Source organism: Anabas testudineus, chromosome 11, assembly GCF_900324465.2.
Source record: "Anabas testudineus chromosome 11, fAnaTes1.2, whole genome shotgun sequence".
Taxonomy (NCBI): Eukaryota; Metazoa; Chordata; class Actinopteri; order Anabantiformes; family Anabantidae; genus Anabas; species Anabas testudineus.
In genome coordinates this window covers 7,829,891-7,851,091 of record NC_046620.1, presented here as the reverse complement: position 1 = coordinate 7,851,091, position 21,201 = coordinate 7,829,891, and the positions used below count along the sequence as shown (strand labels likewise).

Below are 21,201 nucleotides of genomic sequence, written 5' to 3'. Positions count from 1 at the left end.
GTAAAATCTTCACAATAAGATGACCTTTGCAAGTAAAATTAAAAATATCTCAGGTTAAAGGTTGAATACCCCACGGCTACTAAAATTGACAAAAGTAATACAAAATAAATAAAGAGATAAAATCGCTTTGGTTTTTATTTTGGATCCAACTGAATATTTTAATACAACAAATACAAATGGCAAAATAATACCTATTTGGATGATAGTTATATTTTAATTTAAAGTGTTCCCTGTAATAGCACCACATGTGTTCAATCTTGTAATCATTCAGTCTATTTAAATAAAGAAATGTAGTCATGTTAAACATGTTAAAGTCGATCTCCAAGCAGCGTCACGTCCCTCTGAGTACAATTGCAAAAACTATGGAGCAAAACATATTGACCAGTGTCAGAAAGCTTTGTCTCAGACACCAACAGAATAACACATGGCTAAATGCACCAAGAATGACTAAGAACTTGAAGCTATTTTGAAGTGAACTGAATCCTCTCAAACATCTGTGAAGAACTCAAACAAGCAACTTGGGGAAGGTACCCTTCTGTGTTAGGGTTATGGTATGATTATTTGTGTCCAGATCATTTTCATTTGTTGTATTCTGTTGAAACAGAAGTAAAAATCAAATCAGATTTTTATTTCTTAAAATATTTCAATGTCAGATTATTTCAGAGAAAATTGTGGGTACTTCATTTGTTGTGAAAGGCTACTAACAAATTTGCCCCCAGTCTATTTTCACAGTAAGACGACTTTTAACATGTTAAGGATGTTTATATTATTCAAAAGAAATATTTTCTTTCAGTGATTAAAACATAATTTGACCAGTTCATCCTTCTTCTGCAACATAGACCTTGACAGGCTGAAGCAATTCACAGATAAGAGGAAAAGGTTATTTGTGTATTTGTGAATGCAACTTGGATATTTGTAGGTCCTACTTCTGCAAAAGATTTTTGGAATGAGTTTTCCACAGTCGGTGGTAGGAAGAAGCTTTTTGAGCTGTAAGATGTCTGAAACAGACTTTTCACTTTACCTCAGCCTGTCCACTCTTTTCAGTTGCATCAGCAGCTGCCTTACAGCCCGCAGCTATTGTACTGTGAATGCATCGTGTGTGTGTGTGTGTGTGTGTGTGTGTGTGTGTGTGTGTGTGTGTGTGTGTGTGTGTGTGTGTGTGTGTGTGTGTGTGTGTGTGTGTGTGTGTGTGTGTGTGTGTGTGTGCGAGCTCTACTTTGCAAACAGTTTGATCAGCATCCCCGTCTTCCTTGTTATTGGTGTTGACCTTGACAAGTATTGATGAATTTTTATTTATTACCTTCTTTATTTATGATACCTTTTTTTTAAAAATCCCTTTTTCTTTAATGTGAAATTTAAAATATGTTAAGGTAGCCTGACTGAAACCTGAAAATGCTGAACAACCCACTTAATGAAAATGGATAATTTAGATATTGCTGTATGTTGACAATACTGTTGCCATATTAAGTACCGTAGACTTGAAAAACTTAATCTGAGCTATTTCTTCTTCTTCTTTTGTAAAGAGCTTACTATTAAATTGTACAGATGTGACCAATACAGGATATTATACCTGGTAACTACAGTAATCTTATTACTGCTGCCAGAGCTACAGAGAACTGCACATACTCTAAATGCATGCATATTCACCATTAGAGCACAGTAGTTATACTTGTTATTTATTCTGTACAGTGTTGTGTCATCCCATCTACAGGCTGTAAATGATTTCCATAAACAAAATTGTGCATTGTTTTTGTAGTCTGCAATCAGAGAATATAGAGTTAAAAGGTTACACTGCATCAATTACAGCAATCTTTGGAAAAGAAATGACCACCTGTACAAGTGGATCAGATGTCAATGAATATAGCAGAAAGTCTCCAAATTTAATATTGTAGATTCTATCAATGTAATACAGATCAAGAAGAATATTAAATTGATTTAAAATAAATCATTTGCTAGAAGTGGCCTGCACAGGCATAATTTTTAAAAACTGAGACTGCAACCCACATGCTAGGCATTCTCCCAAAAATGCATTCGACAGAGACGGTGAAGCATAATCTAATTTAAAATAATTTGTACCTTTTACTTGGCTGTAAATGTAAGCATTATTTGGACTGTCTTCCAGTTTAGATGCTACTTTTATATTGTTTAAAAATCATTCAACAGTAAAAACAGAAACATCAAAACATTCAAATACTTGTATTTTTCCTTTGCCTTCCCTGTCTTTGCACTGCTCCTGCTGCTTAGTTTACTTTGACAAAGAGTGTTTTCAAAGCTTTGGTATCTTTTTTTTTTTTTTTTTTTTTTATCTAGAAAGGAATACTGCATGAGAGGATGCCACAATCCCATTGGAACCAGTTGACACTCATGCAAATAAGCCACATGTCCATTGCTGACCAACCGTAGGTGTGCAGTTTTATGGTGATGCATAATTTAGGGCTAGTTTTTATCAAGTGTAAGACTTGCAAAAACAAGACTTTTATCTAAACTAGATTGATTGGTTTTTCCATAATACCTGCAGCATTCAGACGTGACTGCCTGCAGCTATTAAACACAGCTCAAAACACTGAAGGATCTGCAGTATTACCGCATTTATTCTGACTTTATTTGGAAGCAATGGAACATTTGCACATCTGCATTGTGGATAAATGTTCTGTCTGAGCTGGTAGTTTAGTGCCTCAGATTCTGCACAGTCAGAAATGATCTAGGTTATTACTAATCCTAAACTATTCACACAACAAATGCAAAGATGTGGTTTCCTGATCATCACAGATGTTTAACTGGAAAACCAAACGGAAAATTTGAAACAACTTGATGTAGTTTTAAATCTCTAGTGTGTGTGAGTCTGAAGATGTCTGTTCTAAGAAGCTTAAAGAACCTCATTGTAATTTTAATGCTGTTTTTACATAAACTCTCTAACTATGTTGAATTTTGAATTATTATTCAGGCAAATTCCCTTCATGTGCTCGATCTGCTGAATGGCAGTGCAGGTCCATATTAGACAGGCGGATAAGCATGGAAACGGGTTCTCTGTTTTCGTCCACGGATCGTTCAGTAAATGAACAGAAAAAGAGCTTTGATTATGCATGCCACAGGCAGTCAGCGAGAGGTAATAGCAGCTCGTAGGCTATTTGTCCAATTTTTATTTTCCCTTCAAGGCGTTGATCTTCTTTTATGCTGGAGCATAAAGTCATGCTGTGCGGTGGCGGCTTTCATCCAGGTAGAAGTAGTGATGTAGGTATTTCATCATGTCACGCCTTACTGCTGTTTGTCACAGCGTAACAAGCTTGGCAGTACAGTTGCCACAGGGCTAGTAGAGATTTTTTTTTTTTATACATCCAAGGATTCAGCCATTCCAGTTTATGTCACTTTGTCAAATTGTGCATAGATGCATCTCTACAGTTGGTTTGAAGATAGTATGAGTCACTAGCCTTGTGTGTACTTGCGCACAACTGTGTGACCCTTTTTTGAACTCCTTCATTGTCAGTGCTCTGGCAATGACCTAGAGTTTAATGTCCAGATGGCTGGCTGAGCATGCCTCTTGTTGTCTATAATTTAAGTCCAGGTATCACACAGCTGGCTCAGTACTGGCTCAGCTGAGCAAACCCAAACAGCTAATAGTGTCACTCTTTGGGAGAGTTTACATTGGCCTAAAAAATAATTCAGATTTTTTCACTGTTTTTTCACATTGTTACAGGTGATGTTCTAGCCTCTCATGGGGAAGGCTGTTTATTTGTTTACACACACACACACAGTGTCCATGTCCTGATGTATTTTACAGACAAACAAGAGTTAGAAGCTGGATGGACTCACATATCGACTAAAACCTCTTCACTAGGTTCAGCTTTAGTAGAGGAGATGAGAAGAAAGCTAAATCTTTGGATAAAATTAAAATGTTTAGTTTGCATTAGCAGACATCCAGAAGAAGATAATTGACTGCCAACATTAATCCTGGAACTCACTTATTCCTTTTGATGGCAACACAGAAGATATCCTACAGAAATTAACAATGATGTCGTATCCACAGATCCACAGCAGTTAATGTTACATGATTTTACTGTACTGTTTCAGTGTATCAGCGTGGTCTCTCCACTGCTTTATTTTATGCATCTTACTATTATGTCACATGGGACTGAATATGAATTTAGGAAAAACAGCAACATCTGATGACGGACACTATGTTACTAAAGTAACGATTACGCTTCGGCCAAGTACCTAAATTATCCAGAACCAGAGATAAGTTGGGCTTCATAAGAATTTTCTATTTATCAATACCTTGATAAAACTGACATAAAATTTTCCTTTTATCACATTTTACTCAGTGTTTTAAAAAAAAAATTCAGCAACAGATGTTTTTCTTATAGGTATTGGGTGATGAAATAAATACTGTTCTAGATTATCTGACACAATATTAAATTCAATTTCATTTATATAGCACCAAATCACAACAAAAATTATCCTAAGGCACTACACAGTGTAAGGTTTAACACCTTACAAAACCTATTCTATACAGAATTGTATAGAAAACCTAACAACCCCACTTGATCAGCACTAGGCAACAGTGGAGAGGAAAAAAACTCCCTTTAGAGTAAGAAACCTCCAGCAGAACCAGGCTAAGTGTAGGCAGCCATCTGCCTCAATTGGTAGAGGTGGGTTGAAAGAGGAGAAAGAAAAGTACAGCAGGAAAAAAAAAACAAATAAAACAACAACAAGCAGCAATACTTACTGTCAGATTTTTAAATCTACACTCCTGCTCACAAATTCAGTTTTTATAAAAGTTTGAAATGATACAAAATTGTTCAGTTCATCGTGGCCACATCACTCTCAATCAGCCTGACAATTGTAATGTTTCCTGGCTGCTTTAGGTATTCAGCATTTTTAAACATATACTTGTACAGTGCATTGCAGTTTGTTTGTTTTTTTTTTTGGTATTCTCATCCTGTGTCTATCCTCTCACACAAGGAAAAGTGTGTTAACAACATGTTTCTCTATGCGTTATTATAATGGCCTCTTGTCATCGTGTGTGTATGGTCAATACATCTTCAAGTGAGGCAGGTGTTCCTTGCGGCAGCCATCACCGCCTTTTTAGGTGATGCATCAACAGCAGAGCAGTGCCATTGGATGGAAAAAATCCTCTTCACTCATGTCCTTCGTTCTATTTGGCAAGGGCCCTGAAAAACAATCATCCTGGCCATGGTCCACTGCTTCCTATTATCAGTCTCATTTACGCACATTTGTCTTTGCATTTCCCTTTCCTCCTCTCTATCGTTCTTCCATCTCGTCTTCCTTTAATTGTCTTTGTCTTCCTTTGTCCCTTCTTTTGCTCTGGCCGCGTTCTGCTTTTTGCTTCTTCTTTATTGTATTTCCCACCTTGCTCTCACTCACCCTGCATGTCATTATTGCTCATTCTTTCTTCCACTCTCTTGTGTTTTTATGCAAGATCCTCTTCTTCCAAATGTCAGAAATGCACAGAGCCATTCTCTCAAGCCTCAACCCAATCTTCATTATCCAGCTCCTTCATTTTATCCGCTAATAACCTATTCAACTCCACTCTCTTAATCTCTGTGTTTACCCCCCTCCCAACACACACAAATTCACACACCCTCCCATAATCTATAATTGAATCCTCTCACACACGGGAGAACTGCTCTTTTTAGTAACATGTATAGAGACACACACACAGAGTTGTACTGTCCTACTGCTTTACTCTGTCCCTGCGCACTGAGCTTATATTGTTCTAACAATAGTTCCACTCTTTCTCTTTGCTCACATTAGATTAGATGGACTGGTTTTGCAATATGTGACTTCTCCGTTTTTACAAAAGGACCAGCAGCTTGGAGAGCAGGAGTATGGCCATTAGTTAAACATGGGTTGTACATGCAATGAGTCGACGGCGCAAAGCTGCCTGCTAGCTTTGGCCCACCTTTATAGCCTTTACTCTTAGCCTTAACATGCATGCATGTCTATATCCATATGATCCAAATATGAATCATTTCCAGGAGTACCAGTAAATCTATCATTTAGAATATATTTACTACTATAAATACGTTGCTTTACTCTGAGACACCAGATATGTTATATTTTAATTTTATAAGACATTCATTGAGCATTGTAAATCACTCCATCAACAATGAAAAACAGTAGGTAGTTTGGCCTTTAATTACTACTGGGGTTTAGATGTGCACACTCAAGATAGAAGTGAAATCAACTAGCAGTGCATGTAATGTTAAAATCACCCATCTCCCCTAGAGAAATAAATCTCATCCTAATGGAGCTTTACTTCTGTTATGCATACACGAACAACAAAGCTCTAAAACATTGTCATTTCCTCCTTTTCGCAAAGATATTTTTGCCTCCTTATAGAAGAGAATGAGAATCAGGTCACCGCAAACCTACTTATTGTGGCCAACCTCAACACATGGGGAAACCGCTGCTTGAGCACAGTTTATTTGTGCATAAGTATGTGTCTATATGAGCACCTAATTGATTAGTGGTTGATCCGGTGGTCTCTCTGTGACACTCTTCTGGTTATCTGGGCAAGGCAAGAGCATCTTGGTTCAGTGGAAATTGACTGTCCCATAACAGCAAATACGAGGCATTGTTGGATGGACAACCTCCTCCCCCTCCCTGTCATTGGGACCCTATCAAGTGTGTGTATCTGTGTTTGGTTTTTAAATGTTAATATCTACACTTGCCTGCTTTGTCAGCCCGTGGTGTGGAAGCAGAGTTTATTTACTTGATTATTTAAGGCCTCAAAGAGTCACTTTCTCCCTCTCACCACAGCGTTGTGTTGGGATCATTAAACTACTTTTAAAAATGCATCAAATATTTTTTAATCAGTCCTCAAGGTGAATAAAACTTTTTTAAGGTTTTAAACACTTTTATTTTACATTTGCATTTAAAAATACTTTCATAGATCATAGAGTAAACAAAATGTTTTAATTGGAGCAGCGGAGCGTAAAACAATGGAATGAACCTCCTACTGAAGCATTATCACAGATTATGGTGTGCATGTGATGTCTTCATTTATTGTGAGCCTAAAACACAAAGTGCTGATTTAGTACCCGAAATAAAGAACAATGTTACATATAATACTTATTTGATGTTGAAATGAATGGTCAATGTACAGCTCTGACTGTGTACCATTTTTTGCTTTGTCTTTTGTTTTTTAGGTCAAATCAGTGAAGACAGGCTCAGTTTTCTGGACCATTGGCTGTTGTCTCTCTTACTTCTACATGGTAAGAAAAGTTCAAACATGGTACATATTTCTGTAATGCATTTGGTCTGAATGTACAATGATTATGTTCTTTCATTAGTGCACAGCTGCTTTTCACCTTGTGGATAAATTTGGTTTTGTTTATAGCTGCAATGATGCATGATCATCAAAAATAATATTTTTCAAAGTAATTTTTCGAGCAAAAATGCCAAACATCATGTAGTTTCAGTTCATTAATTGTGAAATAATTCTGTTTTATATTGTTTATGGAATATATTTACTATACTGTAGGTTTTGACTAAACAAAAGATTAAAACACAAATTTTTATTAACACCATTTCCTCACACACCAGATGATTAATTGAAAATTAATTCATAATCTTTAGTTAACAGCTCCAATATCATTTAGTTGTTATCAATTCTCGTTCCAGTTATTGTTCCAGATTGATTGCAGCACTTGGCAAATCCTTTTTCCATTTGTTTTCCTGTTATTTACTTGTCAATTTACAATTATGTCTCACTGGCAATAAAGGATTCCTCTTTATTAGTTGACATTTCAAATCCAATCAAATAATACAAGAATGTGTGTCATACACATGCTTTATTTTATTAATTATATTAATTTGTGTGTCACACACTCACATTTTTAAATTTTGTGAAATGTTTTATTAAAACCCGGACTTATTCATGTTTCCAGAGGAATCGTTTCAGCCCTAGTTGACACAAACGGACAAGATGGCAGAAACACAACAACAAATCCTACTTTGTGTTTGTGGAGCATGTCCTGTGATGGCAATGTTGGGGTGTCATTTAGAGTGCCATTGCTGTCTTCTGTCCAGCAGTGACATGTTAGTGCATGGAAATAAGGGAGGAGCAGTTTAGCCGGTGTTTTCTGCATTATTTATGAATTCTGGCACAAACCTATCAGGGGGTTGATGAGGGAGATGAGGAAAAAAAGCTGATCCAGACACACTGCGTCTGCGACAGATTTGTTTGCATGTGTGTGTGAGGGAGCACGAATGCCTATGAAAATCTCCAAATTCTTGCTCATTCCAGACTAAATCTCTGTGGCCACCAGTGAGACAGATGTTAAATGAAACAGATTACTGAAATCCAGCTTCATTGATCATACTGGGCCACAGCATGTGAGGGGGATGGAGAGGATTGGTGAAACAAGGATAGTAAAGGGTGGAGAACAAACAGAGTGAAGTCGGGCAGAGACAAAGGAATAGACAGAGGTGTGGACAGATAAAGGGGGAGAAGGATGGAGAGGAAAGAGATATGGAGAACAATTCAGAATGATGAAAGAGTGAGTATACTGTGATGTAACTTCCACACTATACTAGTCAGAAACAGTGGAAACATTAAGTCTCCATGCTTCTTTCTCCCTATTTGTGCTTTCTCTTCACACCCTATCCCTCCTTCCCCTCAATGATAGGTTTCTCTGCACTATATCTGCAGCCCACCCACTGTTGCAGATAAGTCCTCTACGAGGCAAGCAACTAACTAGGCTTGTATGTCTTCATCAACACCACCAGCCTCCCAGGAGCCCACACTGCCTCCTTTTCATCTTACATTCAAAATACTGCATACACTCATTGACCCATGCTGTCTTTTTCCACCCCATCACCTTACACTGTCAATTTAATCAGGATGTAGTAAAGGCTAGATTTTCCTGTGGGGCTTAATCGAATGTGACACTATAAGGCAGATATAGGGACAAAGAAGGAGAGACCCCCTCTCTGGATTTTGGCATAATCTGGGTAAGGAGGACAGAGAAGGACAGGATTAAGAACAGGATCACAGCAAAAGAATCTACTGATGGACAGGAGCTACAGAACCAGTTGGGTAGCTGCGTAACATACTCCTTTTATCCCTCCAGGGGTAATGGGGGAAAGGGAGAGGGCGAGGGTGTAGTGAGAGCGAAAAACAGGACATCCAAGGCAGCATGGATCAACAGCATTTCAGTGTTTATTCCCAGAGCTTTGGCTTACTTTTCTCTCTAAACTTGTCACAGTCTTAACTAGGAGAGCAACCTGTACCATCTAATCATACAGAAGACTCCTTTGCTCAGTGAATTTGTGTTTCTGCCTGACTTAAAGCCAGAATAAAATATTTCAAATGTTATCGGCTGGTTTGCTATGACATTTGTTACAGACATTAATGGTGGATTATGGAGTCATCTTAGACGTGATAGTGTTGATCTATTATTCATTCATATATCAGCTTAAGCAAGCTAAAATTTTGTTTCGTCCCCAACTGCATGAATGTCCTTCACTTCACTAAATAACCAGTTCTTCATTCTAATGGTTCACATAATTTTTCCACTAGCACTATGTCGTATTTATAGTTGTTCTCAATAAAGACATGAAAGATCAGAAATTCTTTGGTGTGTTATCATTTTAGGCACATCATATTTGTTCTGTTCAATTGTACTTAATAGTACTCACTAAGTAGTATTGTAGTCATAAGAGAAAAAGACCAGAAGGAGTACGTCCTTTGTTCAAGGTGTAGCCTTGCAGCAATCAACATATGACTCATTTGCAGGCATGTACACGTACTGTACGGGCCTGATACAAAACGGCCTGATCTAGTTTAACTGGGCATGTAACTACTGCAGCACGACTGTTGACCTTGATCGTAGGTAAGTGTGTTGGTTTATTTGTTTGTTTGTTTTGTTTTAAATGTCATCTTATATGACTCAGAAGGTCACTGCTGGTATTACAGAGGACGCACTGGGCAAATAAGCACATGCAAAAACACAGTAACAATAATTTTCACAAATAAACAGTAGGACTCCCAGCAAGAGCAAAGGCTGGATACACTTTGTGTGTTTTGTGTGTGTTTTTTTATATATATATATATATATATATATATATATATATACACACACAGTGAGGGAAAAAATTATTTGAACCCCAGCTGATTTTGTAAGTTTGCCCACTAACAAAGAAATGATCAGGCTATAATTTCAATGGTAGGTTTATTTGAACAGTGAGACACAACAATGACAAAAAAAAATCCAGAAAAATGCGTTTCAAAAAGAGTTATAAATTAATTTGCATTTCCATGAAGGAAATAAGTATTTGATCCCCTATCCGTCAGCAAGATCTCGAGCTCCCAGGTGGATCTTATACAGGTAACGAGCTGACATTGGCAGCCCTCTCAGCTCGTTACCTGTATAAAAGAGACCTGTCCACAGAAGCAATCAATCAATCCAGATTCCAAACTCTTCACCATGGCCAAGACCAAAGAGCTTTCCAAGGATGTCAGGGACAAGATTGTGGACCTACACAAGGCTGGAATGGGCTACAAGACCATCGCCAAGCAGCTGGGTGAGAAGGTGACAACAGTTGGTGCAATTATTCGCAAATGGAAGAAACATAAATTAACTGCCAATCTCCCTTGGTCTGGAGCTCCATGCAAGATCTCACCTCGTGGAGTTTCAATGATAATGAGAACGGTGAGGAATCAGCCAAGAACCACTCGGGAGGAACTTGTCAATGATCTCAAGGCAGCTGGGACCATAGTCACCAAAAAAACAGTTGGTAACACACTACGCCGTGAAGGACTGAAATCCTGCTGTGCCCGCAAGGTCCCCCTGCTCAAGAAAGCCCATCTACAGGCCCGTTTGAAGTTTGCCACTGAACATCTGACTGATTCAGAGGAAGACTGGGTGAAAGTGTTGTGGTCAGATAAGACCAAAATCGAGCTCTTTGGCATCAACTCAACTCGCTGTGTTTGGAGGAGGAGGAAGGCTGCCTATGACTCCAAAAACACCATCCCCACTGTCAAATATGGAGGTGGAAACATTATGCTTTGGGGGTGTTTTCCTGCCAAGGGGACAGGACAATTGCACCGCATCAAAGGGAGGATGGATGGGGCCATGTACCGTCAAATGTTGGGTGAGAACCTCCTTCCCTCAGTCAGGGCATTGAAAAGGGACGTGGTTGGGTACTCCAGCATGACAATGATCCAAAACACACGGCTAAGGCAACAAATCACTGGCTCAAGAAGAAGCATATTAAGGTCATGGAGTGGCCTAGTCAGTCTCCAGACCTTAATCCCATAGAAAATCTGTGGAGGGAGCTGAAGGTTCGAGTTGCCAAACATTGGAGAGGATCTGCAAAGAGGAGTGGGCCAAAATCCCCCCTGAGATGTGTGCAAACCTTGTGGCCAACTACAAGAAACGGCTGACCTCTGTGATTGCCAACAAAGGTTTTGCCACCAAGTACTAAAGCACGTTTTTCGAAGGGATCAAATACTTCTTTCCTTTGTGGAAATGCAAATTAATTTATAACTCTTTTTGAAACGCATTTTTCTGGATTTTTTTTGTCATTGTTGTGTCTCACTGTTCAAATACACCTACCATTGAAATTATAGACTGATCATTTCTTTGTTAGTGGGCAAACTTACAAAATCAGCTGGGGTTCAAATAATTTTTTCCCTCACTGTATATACACACACTCTCACACACACAGAGTAAGCCGCTTCTTCCTGTTGCATGCTGTGTTCTCTATATCCTTTTCCGAGTGGCTCTGTGGTCATCAGATAAGTCTGGTATGAAATGCAGAGAGCGATAACAGCTAAAAGACTTTGCTCTAAACATTTTCTGATCCCTGGCCTCAGCAGTTAGCCTGTGACTTGGGCAGAGAGCTGGCTGTTTGAACCATAATTTTAAATTGAGCCAGTTTGTGCTCACACACATTCATATAAAGTAAATAGAGCTTTGTTTTTTCACATAGACATTCATCTTTCCATGTTTCTCTAATATGACCAATAGGCTGAGTATTACTGCTGCGCAATGCACTACACTGTGGCGTGGACTGTAAAATGGAGAAAAAGGGAAAATGGCAAGGGTCTCAGAGGAGGGAGAACCACATCAGTGTCCAACAAAGTATATTAACATTATTACTTTCTGCAGTTTAAGCAATAAAAATATTAATATTTATTATTAATACTTGACTGACTTCCTCTCTGACGAGACACACTAATGTTTACATGGCTAGTGTTCATTGTAATCACAAATGCGCTTGTGCTACTCATTTACAAAAGGTTACTTACACCAACTTACAGCGCAACGTGAATGTGAATCAACATCATTTTATTTTATAGGCCAATATGCACGTAGACTGCTTACAATATGCAAATGTACCAGAAAACGGTGTAGTCATAACGTTAGCTCATGGCATCCGCTCCAGGAAATCCTCCGTTCAGGTCTTATCTGAAATACAACAGATAAAAACGCAACTGCTCTCAGGCATTGATACCAACCAGCAATGAGACAAAACTCACTAATAAATTCTTACACTGCTGTCTCTTCATTTTGAGGATGATTGTACATAGCACTTGTGCTGTGGTAGCATTAGACCATGTTGAGGAAAGAGTCATTTAAGGGACCTGTTTTGAGGATTTGATATTAATTTGAATTTGACTGTGTCTCTTCTGTCCGTTCTGTTCCTGGCTACACCATGCACTTCTACAGGACACATACAAACATGTTGACATATCATATTTAGTCAAGCTCAGTAGTCTCCATCACTATATTACAGCTGTGAAGCTTTTAATTACTTCTCAGCCAGTCAGCAACAGTCTCAATATGCCGTCTATTTGTCAACAATGAAATGACTCTTAATTTGAAGTCATCTTTGGTATTTATTCAGGTTATGGTTCACATGCTACTAATTGGCTGTCACCATCTAAGAGAACAGATGCAAACAACTACCAGAAGATAATTACACCTAACTATTCAGCACAGAACTTATTTAGGGGGTTTTTCTTTCACATTGTGCCTTTTAATATAACATATTCGTGATTTATCAATTAGACATGATGTGCTCGTTTTTTCCTGTGATTGCATAAGTTTAATGAATGCTCTTTTCATCGTGCTTAGCAGGTGCATTGGGGCCTATTCTGACAAGCTGCTGTGAATAAAGGATCAAACAATTCGCGACTAAGCAATCCCTTTTCACTTTTAATTCACTCTCCTTGTCTGCTGTCTCTCTTTTAATGTTTCACTTTCTACCACTTTACAACTCTTCTTTCTCATATCCTCCGTCCTGCCCCCCACCCTCTCTCTCTGTTCACATTTTCGGTATTCTTTCACTCTTTCTCTACGCTCTTCAGACTTTCAGTCTAGTGCTCTCACAGTTTCCATTTGCCCTTTGCTGTAGTCAAGTACAGGCAATTGAAAACTTGTCAGTGAAGTTTTTGTGGAGCTGTTTCATAGCCCCTCCACCACCACCCCGCCAACACACATCCAGCACTGTGATACTTAGGGGACCTCAAAAATGCTTGAGGTGTAAATTGAGTGGAGCTTTTAAAGTCACTGATGCATTTCGCATTTTATATCTAACATGTAAAGTATGATTGCCTGGTTCTTATAGCTTCTCTATAAGCTGTATTTTTATAGCTGTGTTTTTGTCTAATGAAGAGGCAATAAGGTGTTTTTACATCACTTCATGATCCCACTCAGTGTGTTTAAGCATACATGTAAGAATGGCTGCTTGTGTGGGCAAAGGTATCAGCTTTTTATTTTCACATATTCAGTTGTACTTTTTTTTAACTTGCAGCTCCAATAAACATTATATACAGTAACTATTGGTGATTGATTTGTCAATCAAAACATTTGATTAATCATTTTTAAATGATTGATGAGATGATTTTAAGATATTTTCTAGATCTAGACTATTGTTTGATTTTTGCACTGCTGGTTGAAAATGTACAAAACTATCATAATAATAAGATAATCTTTAATTGCAGCTATAATGTGTGTAGAAATTAACTTGTTGTCTTTCATGGTCAAAATTTGAGTTAAATGGTTAAACTAGAAATGCCTTACAGCTTGATAAAGTAAACAATTTCAATTTGGTGTTGTCAGAGGTTAAGGATTGATTATAATGACTGGTCAACCTTGTAGGAGTGGCGAGCTGTATACAACACTACAACACAAGCTATAAAAGCTTGCAATTGGCCGTGAATGCACACTTACAGCGAACTTCTTAATCTACACTTTATTTTGCATTTACATGCAACAAAAATGCTAGAAGGAGATTTGGGTTAAATGCCAAAAGAAATTAGACATATTAGTAGCTGTGATTAGCAGATGTATCTAAAATGAACATCACCTATTGATGAGCTAAGAAAAACAGCCCTGTTGGACCCTCCCTCTTATGCATATCCCAAATTGTTTTGTGACATGCACTTTTCCAGTAATCCAATTTGTTTCTAAATAGTTTTTCTTTGCCTAGAAGGCAGCAGCATGTTTTCTTTGTACCCCTAAAGGAACACTTAATCCTTCAGTTTATCTAATAAAAAAGAGATTCATGGTTTTCATTGATTGGTGACAGTATGGGAAACCTTTTGTATCTCAACTGGAATTGGTTTCGATTAGTTCCCTTCATTTGAAGCAAACCTGACATCTTTCCTGCAAAGCTAATTTGTAGCATTTTATCTGGAAGGCCTCCACCCAGCAGGGTTACCTTATTTGAAACAGAAAAACAAACTGAATAATTGATCATGCGGGACCTTTTCAATTCTCTAGAAAATAAAGGAAAATGACACAGGACAATGTCCACAGTATGTCCACTGACTTGTATCTGTGTCTGTGTGTTCTAGGTGTCAGCATGGGGAGGTTATGTGTTCATTATCAACCTGATTCCTCTGCATGTGTTTGTGCTGCTGCTGATGCAACGCTACAGCAGAAGAGTTTACATTGGTAAGTTTTGCCACCTGCACACACACGCGCACAAGCAATTAATGCACACACTAACTTTTAGTGTGACTTGATGTTTAAAACTCCCCCACATATAGTAGCTGAAATGCAAAGCGTTTTCAAATCCTCCCTCGTTATAATAGAAATATATGTGATAAGTAGACAAACCTCTTCTCCCTCCCATGTGTCTTCCAACAACTTTGCCAAGCATTTGACCCCAAAACAAGCTCAAATACCCAGTCACGCCTGCGCTCATCCCTCTACACTGTAAGCATTCCATCATCGGCAGTACAGACATCCACACACCCACACACCACTTAACAGTAAATGCAGCCACCTGCTACCTGATCCTCTTCATTTTGTTTTTTTGACTACTAGAGGCAGAGCTCTGGTAAAAAGGATAGGCTTGTTACGCCACACACATTCCCAGTTTCACAAAGCACGTGGCTCCAACTCCAACACTATTCGTTGGCTCCGAAAATTCAAGCCGAGTCCTTCAGACTATCCACACATCGGTCACCAGCTTAGCTCTGAGCTTACAACAGGCACTCCTGTGGTGGTCAAGATAAATGGTACCATGTCAAGTATCATTTGCACATGATTATATGTTGTTCTCACTTTAACTGCAAAGCATAGTCTTTGAGGGCTCTGAAAATAAATTATGGCCCCTTCACATTGAGAGGGCTTTGACCTGCCTCAGTTCTGTCTCCAAATGGTTCTTCAACAATGAGATTCTACTTAACGATGCAGGACCGTTAGACGAAGTGGAAAATTTCCTTCCGCCTTAACTGCTCCACCGGGGATATGAGCAGCCTTAGCGTCATCCAATAGCCTTGTGAAACTTTTGGTAGCAAGTGGGGAATGGAGAAATATATTTGAAGATATATTCTGTTGACACAAAAGACATTAGGTTGTCATGCACTTTCTATATTTTTCACCTTCCCTCCTCACTTCATCTTCCAGCTCCTCCTTTCAGAGCCAGGTGTCTCTCAGTCACAACGAAGGAACATACAGAAGGAAAAGAAAATCCTGGTTTAATAAAATGCCTCGCAGTCTATGTTTCCTCACAATTCATCTCTCTCTGTCTTGAGTCAATAGCAGATGTGTGAGGAAGAGATTGCTGAGGGCGGTCACAACTATTTCAAAAACGAGACACACTCTTCAGGAAGAGTATGAAATCTTAATTAAGCTGGTGCGACTGCGAATCGGTTCCCCCCAGCTACAAAGGTGGGAGTAGCACTGTTCTCAGCACCGTTGTCTCACTCCAGGCCTCCCTGCCACACTGCGCCAAGCCAGCTCTCATTTTCTCAGTAAATGACATTAGATTAGGTATTTTGTATTTATTCCCTCCGAGGTGCGACAGTGAAAATCAATAAACTTTAAATACCTCTATTGAGGTTGATTTCCCCTTAGTGACAGCCAAACTGGAGTAGAGGAGTAGAATTGAAGGTTTTTATTAGTGCTATAGTTTATTTTGGTTGTTTAATTTCTTTTCTGTTCTACTCCCTCTCTCACTATTTCACCTCTTTTGTCTCTTCTCTCTTTGCAGCCTACAGCACTTTCTACATTGTCGGTCTGGTGCTGTCGATGCAGATCCCTTTTGTCGGCTTCCAGCCAATCAGGACCAGTGAGCACATGGCTGCTGCTGGTAAGTCTCACTCAATTTACCAGTTAATGTCTTATTCTGTATCCTTCAACAAGTTCACTTTTAGAAAGTTTCATGACTCAGTCATTCCTCTTCTCAACAAATGTCACAAGTACGTGAGTGCACAAGCATTTTTGTTTTTATTGTGCCCGAATCAGCAAGAAGCATACTTTTATCACACATAGTCTGAATTGCAGTGGAATTATGAGCATTTAACATTATACCAAACATTGCTATGTAAATCTACAATAAGTACTTTAGTTGCCTTGAGGTTTGTACATTGATACCAAGCAGGTTTTGTTTTTGAGAGCTTTCATGCTTTTCATGCTGTGACCCTGCCAATGAAGGCATGCTGCAAAACATAATGAAAACAAATGGTGAGGCTGAATGCTGAAGTTCATGTAATAAAGGTGTGATTATCTACTTGCTTATCTAAAGCACCTTACAGACCGTGAATGCACACATGCAAAGATTGGTTGGCTTCAGCAGGAATTGATTCCCCCTTACCCTGAGAGCATGAGTCATGCTCTGTCTGTAAAAGAACACAGGACCGTCCTAGAATACATTTACAAAATAGGAATAAGTAAGCAGCTTCACGTGCCACCAATATGGATTTAGCACTTTAAGTACTTCTCATTTTTGGCTTGTGGTTAGTTTTATTGAAGCTTGTTCAGTTTCGCCTCTCAAGAATGGGTCCATCTGCTCCCTGACTGCATGGATGGGTGCGTATGTACGTGCACAATTCTTGTGTTTGCTTACATCCTGTTTAGCAGAGGACTGTCGCTAAGCAGCACCTTCTTTGAAAAAGTCTGCAGCAGGCGTGCGTTGAAATGTCCCTGTTTCCTTTCCACAAACGTTGTTATGAGAGGCTTTCAAGAATGAACCACCAAAAATAATTTCTCACTCTGTTTGTGATTCCCCACTCTCTATCTCACAAAGAGAGAGCATATTTTTATGTCAGCAGGGTAGCAGCTGCTCAGAACATCTGGTGGTAGCATTCAGGGAGCACAGTGGGGGACAGGAAGAGAGTGCCATGGACCTGTCGGTACCGTGGAGATGACTGTCCCTGAGGCAGGAAAGCAGGGTGGCATAGAGTGACAACCGTGTTAGCACTGTGGCGGCTCTCCAGGAGACAGTCGGGGGGCTTAACCTTGGAAATGGGTGAGACGTGCCGTGGGCAGTGGAGGGCTAGCAGAGGAGTAGGGCGATTTCACACAAGGTTTGCCAAAGGATGGGAGGTGACGAAACCGAAGGAAACTGGGCCTTTTTTCAATTTCTTATGTTGAATTCACCAGACGAACTAAAACGCACTGGAGTAAACAGCGCTGAGATAGTTCCAGAGCGAAGGAGTTGAGGAGAGAGTCTGACCTGCTGCAAAAAGAAAGACAAGGAGGGAAAGAGAGAGCCTAATATACACAAATCTGACTCATCCATTTCAAATATGTTGTCCTGTAGTATTTGCCTTTCACATCTGCATGAACGGCCAAAGGCTGCTTTGTTGAGAATTCTGCCAAACAGGATTCAGACAGCGGTGCTTCTTAACCGCGTAAACCCACTTTCTACCCTGCAGGAAGCAGCATGAATCAGGGACTCCTCAGATTTTCAGTGCAGGGTTTTATTTATTTATTTATTTATTTTGGTATGTTTGCTCATTCTCTTTTTTGCTCTTTTCTTTGGCTTTCCCTCAGGTGTGTTTGCACTTCTCCAAGCCTATGCCTTCCTGCAGTACCTGAAAGACAGACTGACCAGACAGGAGTTCCAGACGCTTTTCTTCCTTGGAGTCTCTATTGCTGCCGGCTTGGTCTTCCTCACAGTAATCTATCTGACATACACAGGTCTGTCAGCGCTTGTATTTTGAAAAACCATGTTGTAAAGAGACAGAAATATGTCTTCACAAAACCAAAAATGTTGCGTTTGAGTCAGTGACAGTGACACGGTGTCGGATCATTTTCTAATAATGATGTGTAAATGTTTGAATGATGCCACTGCCAACAAAAAACTGTTAAGTCTTCTACTAGTTTCTTCTAATTTTTCCTGAGTATTAGTGTCAAGATCACTTCCTATCATTTATAATAACTTTTTAATAATGTCCTAGCGTGTTGAAACAGAAGATGGTAATGGTTTCACTCCCATCTGTTTCTGTTTAATGGTACAATATGTAATAAAAATCTCAGAATTTGGCTGGGATTTGGTGGACAAATAGCCTTTTGTGCAAGGATCAGTTGATTTGATTTTGATGGCGATCCAGATCTGGGATTTCAGCCATTTTTGATTTTGTTTTCTTTTATTTAAGCCAAAGTTACAGTGTGTTCATACACTATCCTCTGATGGTCTGACCCCCAGACCTCACTAGTGGGCTTCTAATCAGCTCTTGGTTTGTCAGAAAATGAAACCTGGAAGGCAAACGATAAATAAATATAAACTGAGATGAATGCTACAACTGTTGAGCTGTGGGTGATATTGAGTGTCTTTTTGTGAACTTGTATATGTGCTGTTTGCCGGCCTGGTTGAACCTTGATGCACATCGCTAGCTGGTTCAACTTTGTCCTCGCCTTCTCCACTAGTTTCAGCTCTGCACTTGTTTGTGGTCTCAAAGTTTAAGACTTTTCCAATGTCGCCTGCCAAAGTGTTGATACAATACTGTAGCTTTATCCTTTTTTTTAATCATGAAGACAGTGAGACTTAGTTGCATGCAACTGTGCCCAGAGCAAAGAGATGGTGGCATATTACTGTATGCTACATGTATAGATCACAGCATTTACCACACACCCAGCTGTGTGTTCATTACATGTTCAGTAATGCTGACATTAGATTCGTTTCCTGCCTGCTTTAGAATTCACTATGTGCTCATTTGGACACAGAAGTCCAGAGAGGATACTAGCTTTATCTGGACGTCTGGTAAACGCTGAGATCTGTCAGCCATCTGAATGGAGCAGTGGGAGTCGCTGACTGGTGATGAGCCAGTTTTACAGCTAAACTGTGCATACCCCACTCTGGTCTGTCAGACTGTTCTTCTTATAAAAAATCTCTGCCACAGAGCAGAAGGTTGAATTTTCTTTCGTATCTCGAACGCAGAGCCAAGTATTGATTGGTTAAATCAGTGTCATCCTTTAAATCAACTCCCAAAATATTTTCTTCATCTCACTTTTTCTACATCTTTTTCTTGCCTGTCTTGAATCTCTGCTTTGTAACAGAAATAAATAAATGCTTAGTTTTTTTTATGATGATGATTACAACATGATTAATACTAAACCAATTAGTCACAATCTCTTTAAAAGAGAAAGAAAGGAAATTATATTGCTATATGTTCAAATCTTTTGTTTGTGTTGTCTGTGCGCATGTTGAGTGTGTGAGTGTCTCAGAGCCTCCAGGCAACAGTTCAGAGCTGAAATGTATTCCAGATCAAAGCTTAACCAAAATAAGACATTTATATGTGCACATAAAACGCCCTGTGCAGTCTAATTTGCAGCTTAAACAGTTTCGGTTACTTTTATAAACAAGTCGATTTCAGTAATTAGGTATGATCAATAAAACACATTTCACCATCCATATATTCTCTTCTCACGTTTATCTTAGTTTTGAATTATTTTTGACCAAAACCTTAGCTTTATACTGTTTATTTGCTGTGATTTAGTGACAGTCAATAATTTAATTATGCTACTTAGTCAGTTGACAATTAAATTCTTCAGGGGTAGACAAACGGTTCACATCTATAGATACTTAGTTAATTAGTCAATATTATATTTGTGTATATTTCCACATTGATTTGTCTAAAAACCTTAAAAGACCTGTATGTGATGGTTTCTGTATGATCTGTTCATATGTGCACAGTTGTGTGGAGTTTGCTGTAGAAATAATTACATTTAGTTGTAACAACAACTAAATGACTAAAGACCTTATGTGGCTTGTATTTACATTAATATACAGCAATTCAGTGAACTACACACCATCATGGAAAGCATTTTATGTTTCTTAATTGATTGTCTTCTCCTATTCCAGGATACATTGCTCCATGGAGCGGCCGTTTCTACTCTCTCTGGGACACCGGGTAAGCTCTGCTGACCTTCACACTCCTGACTGTCGATGAAACACTTCTTCAGTCAAGTGCATGTGTGTTTTCCAAGACATCTATAAAACCCCTGTGCACTGTCCCAGAGGGGAGAGCAGTACAGCATACGCTCTGTGCTGAACTATTGTCTTACCTCCGAATAGCACCAGGCACCCTGTGTTCTCCAAATGCACTGCAAAGTGTTTGATATTTCAGCACACCCAATCAATTTTAGCCTACTGATTGCTGACTGAAGCAGTATGGAATATTTTTTTTCTTCCCTTTGGAGGCTCATACTAATTCCTTTCTGTGTTGTTGCTCTTTCCCAGCTGTAATCACAAAACACTTCGGAGAGAGAAACATTTAAAGTCGTATCAAAACTACAGTGTAAAGCCCATAATGAATAAACACAGATCAGACACTAACAGCAAAAGACGAACATTACTAATCAGCAGTGCTAAATTTATTCATAATTTACCATAAGCATGCTGAGGAGGTAAATTATCTTTTTTTGCTCATAATTCTGGAGTTAATCAGCAGATTGTATTGTATAATTTGTCTCTACACTCCCAGCGAGCTTA

The 21,201-nt window shown here is 39.0% G+C and overlaps 1 protein-coding gene across 1 annotated transcript in view; it reads left to right on the top strand.

Moving 5' to 3' along the window:
* LOC113154158 (dolichyl-diphosphooligosaccharide--protein glycosyltransferase subunit STT3B) overlaps nt 1-21,201 on the top strand; it is a 69,290-nt gene that overhangs the window by 36,855 nt on the left and 11,234 nt on the right. The window contains exons 4-8 of the mRNA XM_026348195.1: nt 7,170-7,235; nt 14,831-14,930; nt 16,477-16,575; nt 18,261-18,407; nt 20,572-20,620. Of these exons, the coding sequence (XP_026203980.1) occupies nt 7,170-7,235; nt 14,831-14,930; nt 16,477-16,575; nt 18,261-18,407; nt 20,572-20,620 (461 nt within the window). The remainder of the gene's footprint in view (nt 1-7,169; nt 7,236-14,830; nt 14,931-16,476; nt 16,576-18,260; nt 18,408-20,571; nt 20,621-21,201) is intronic.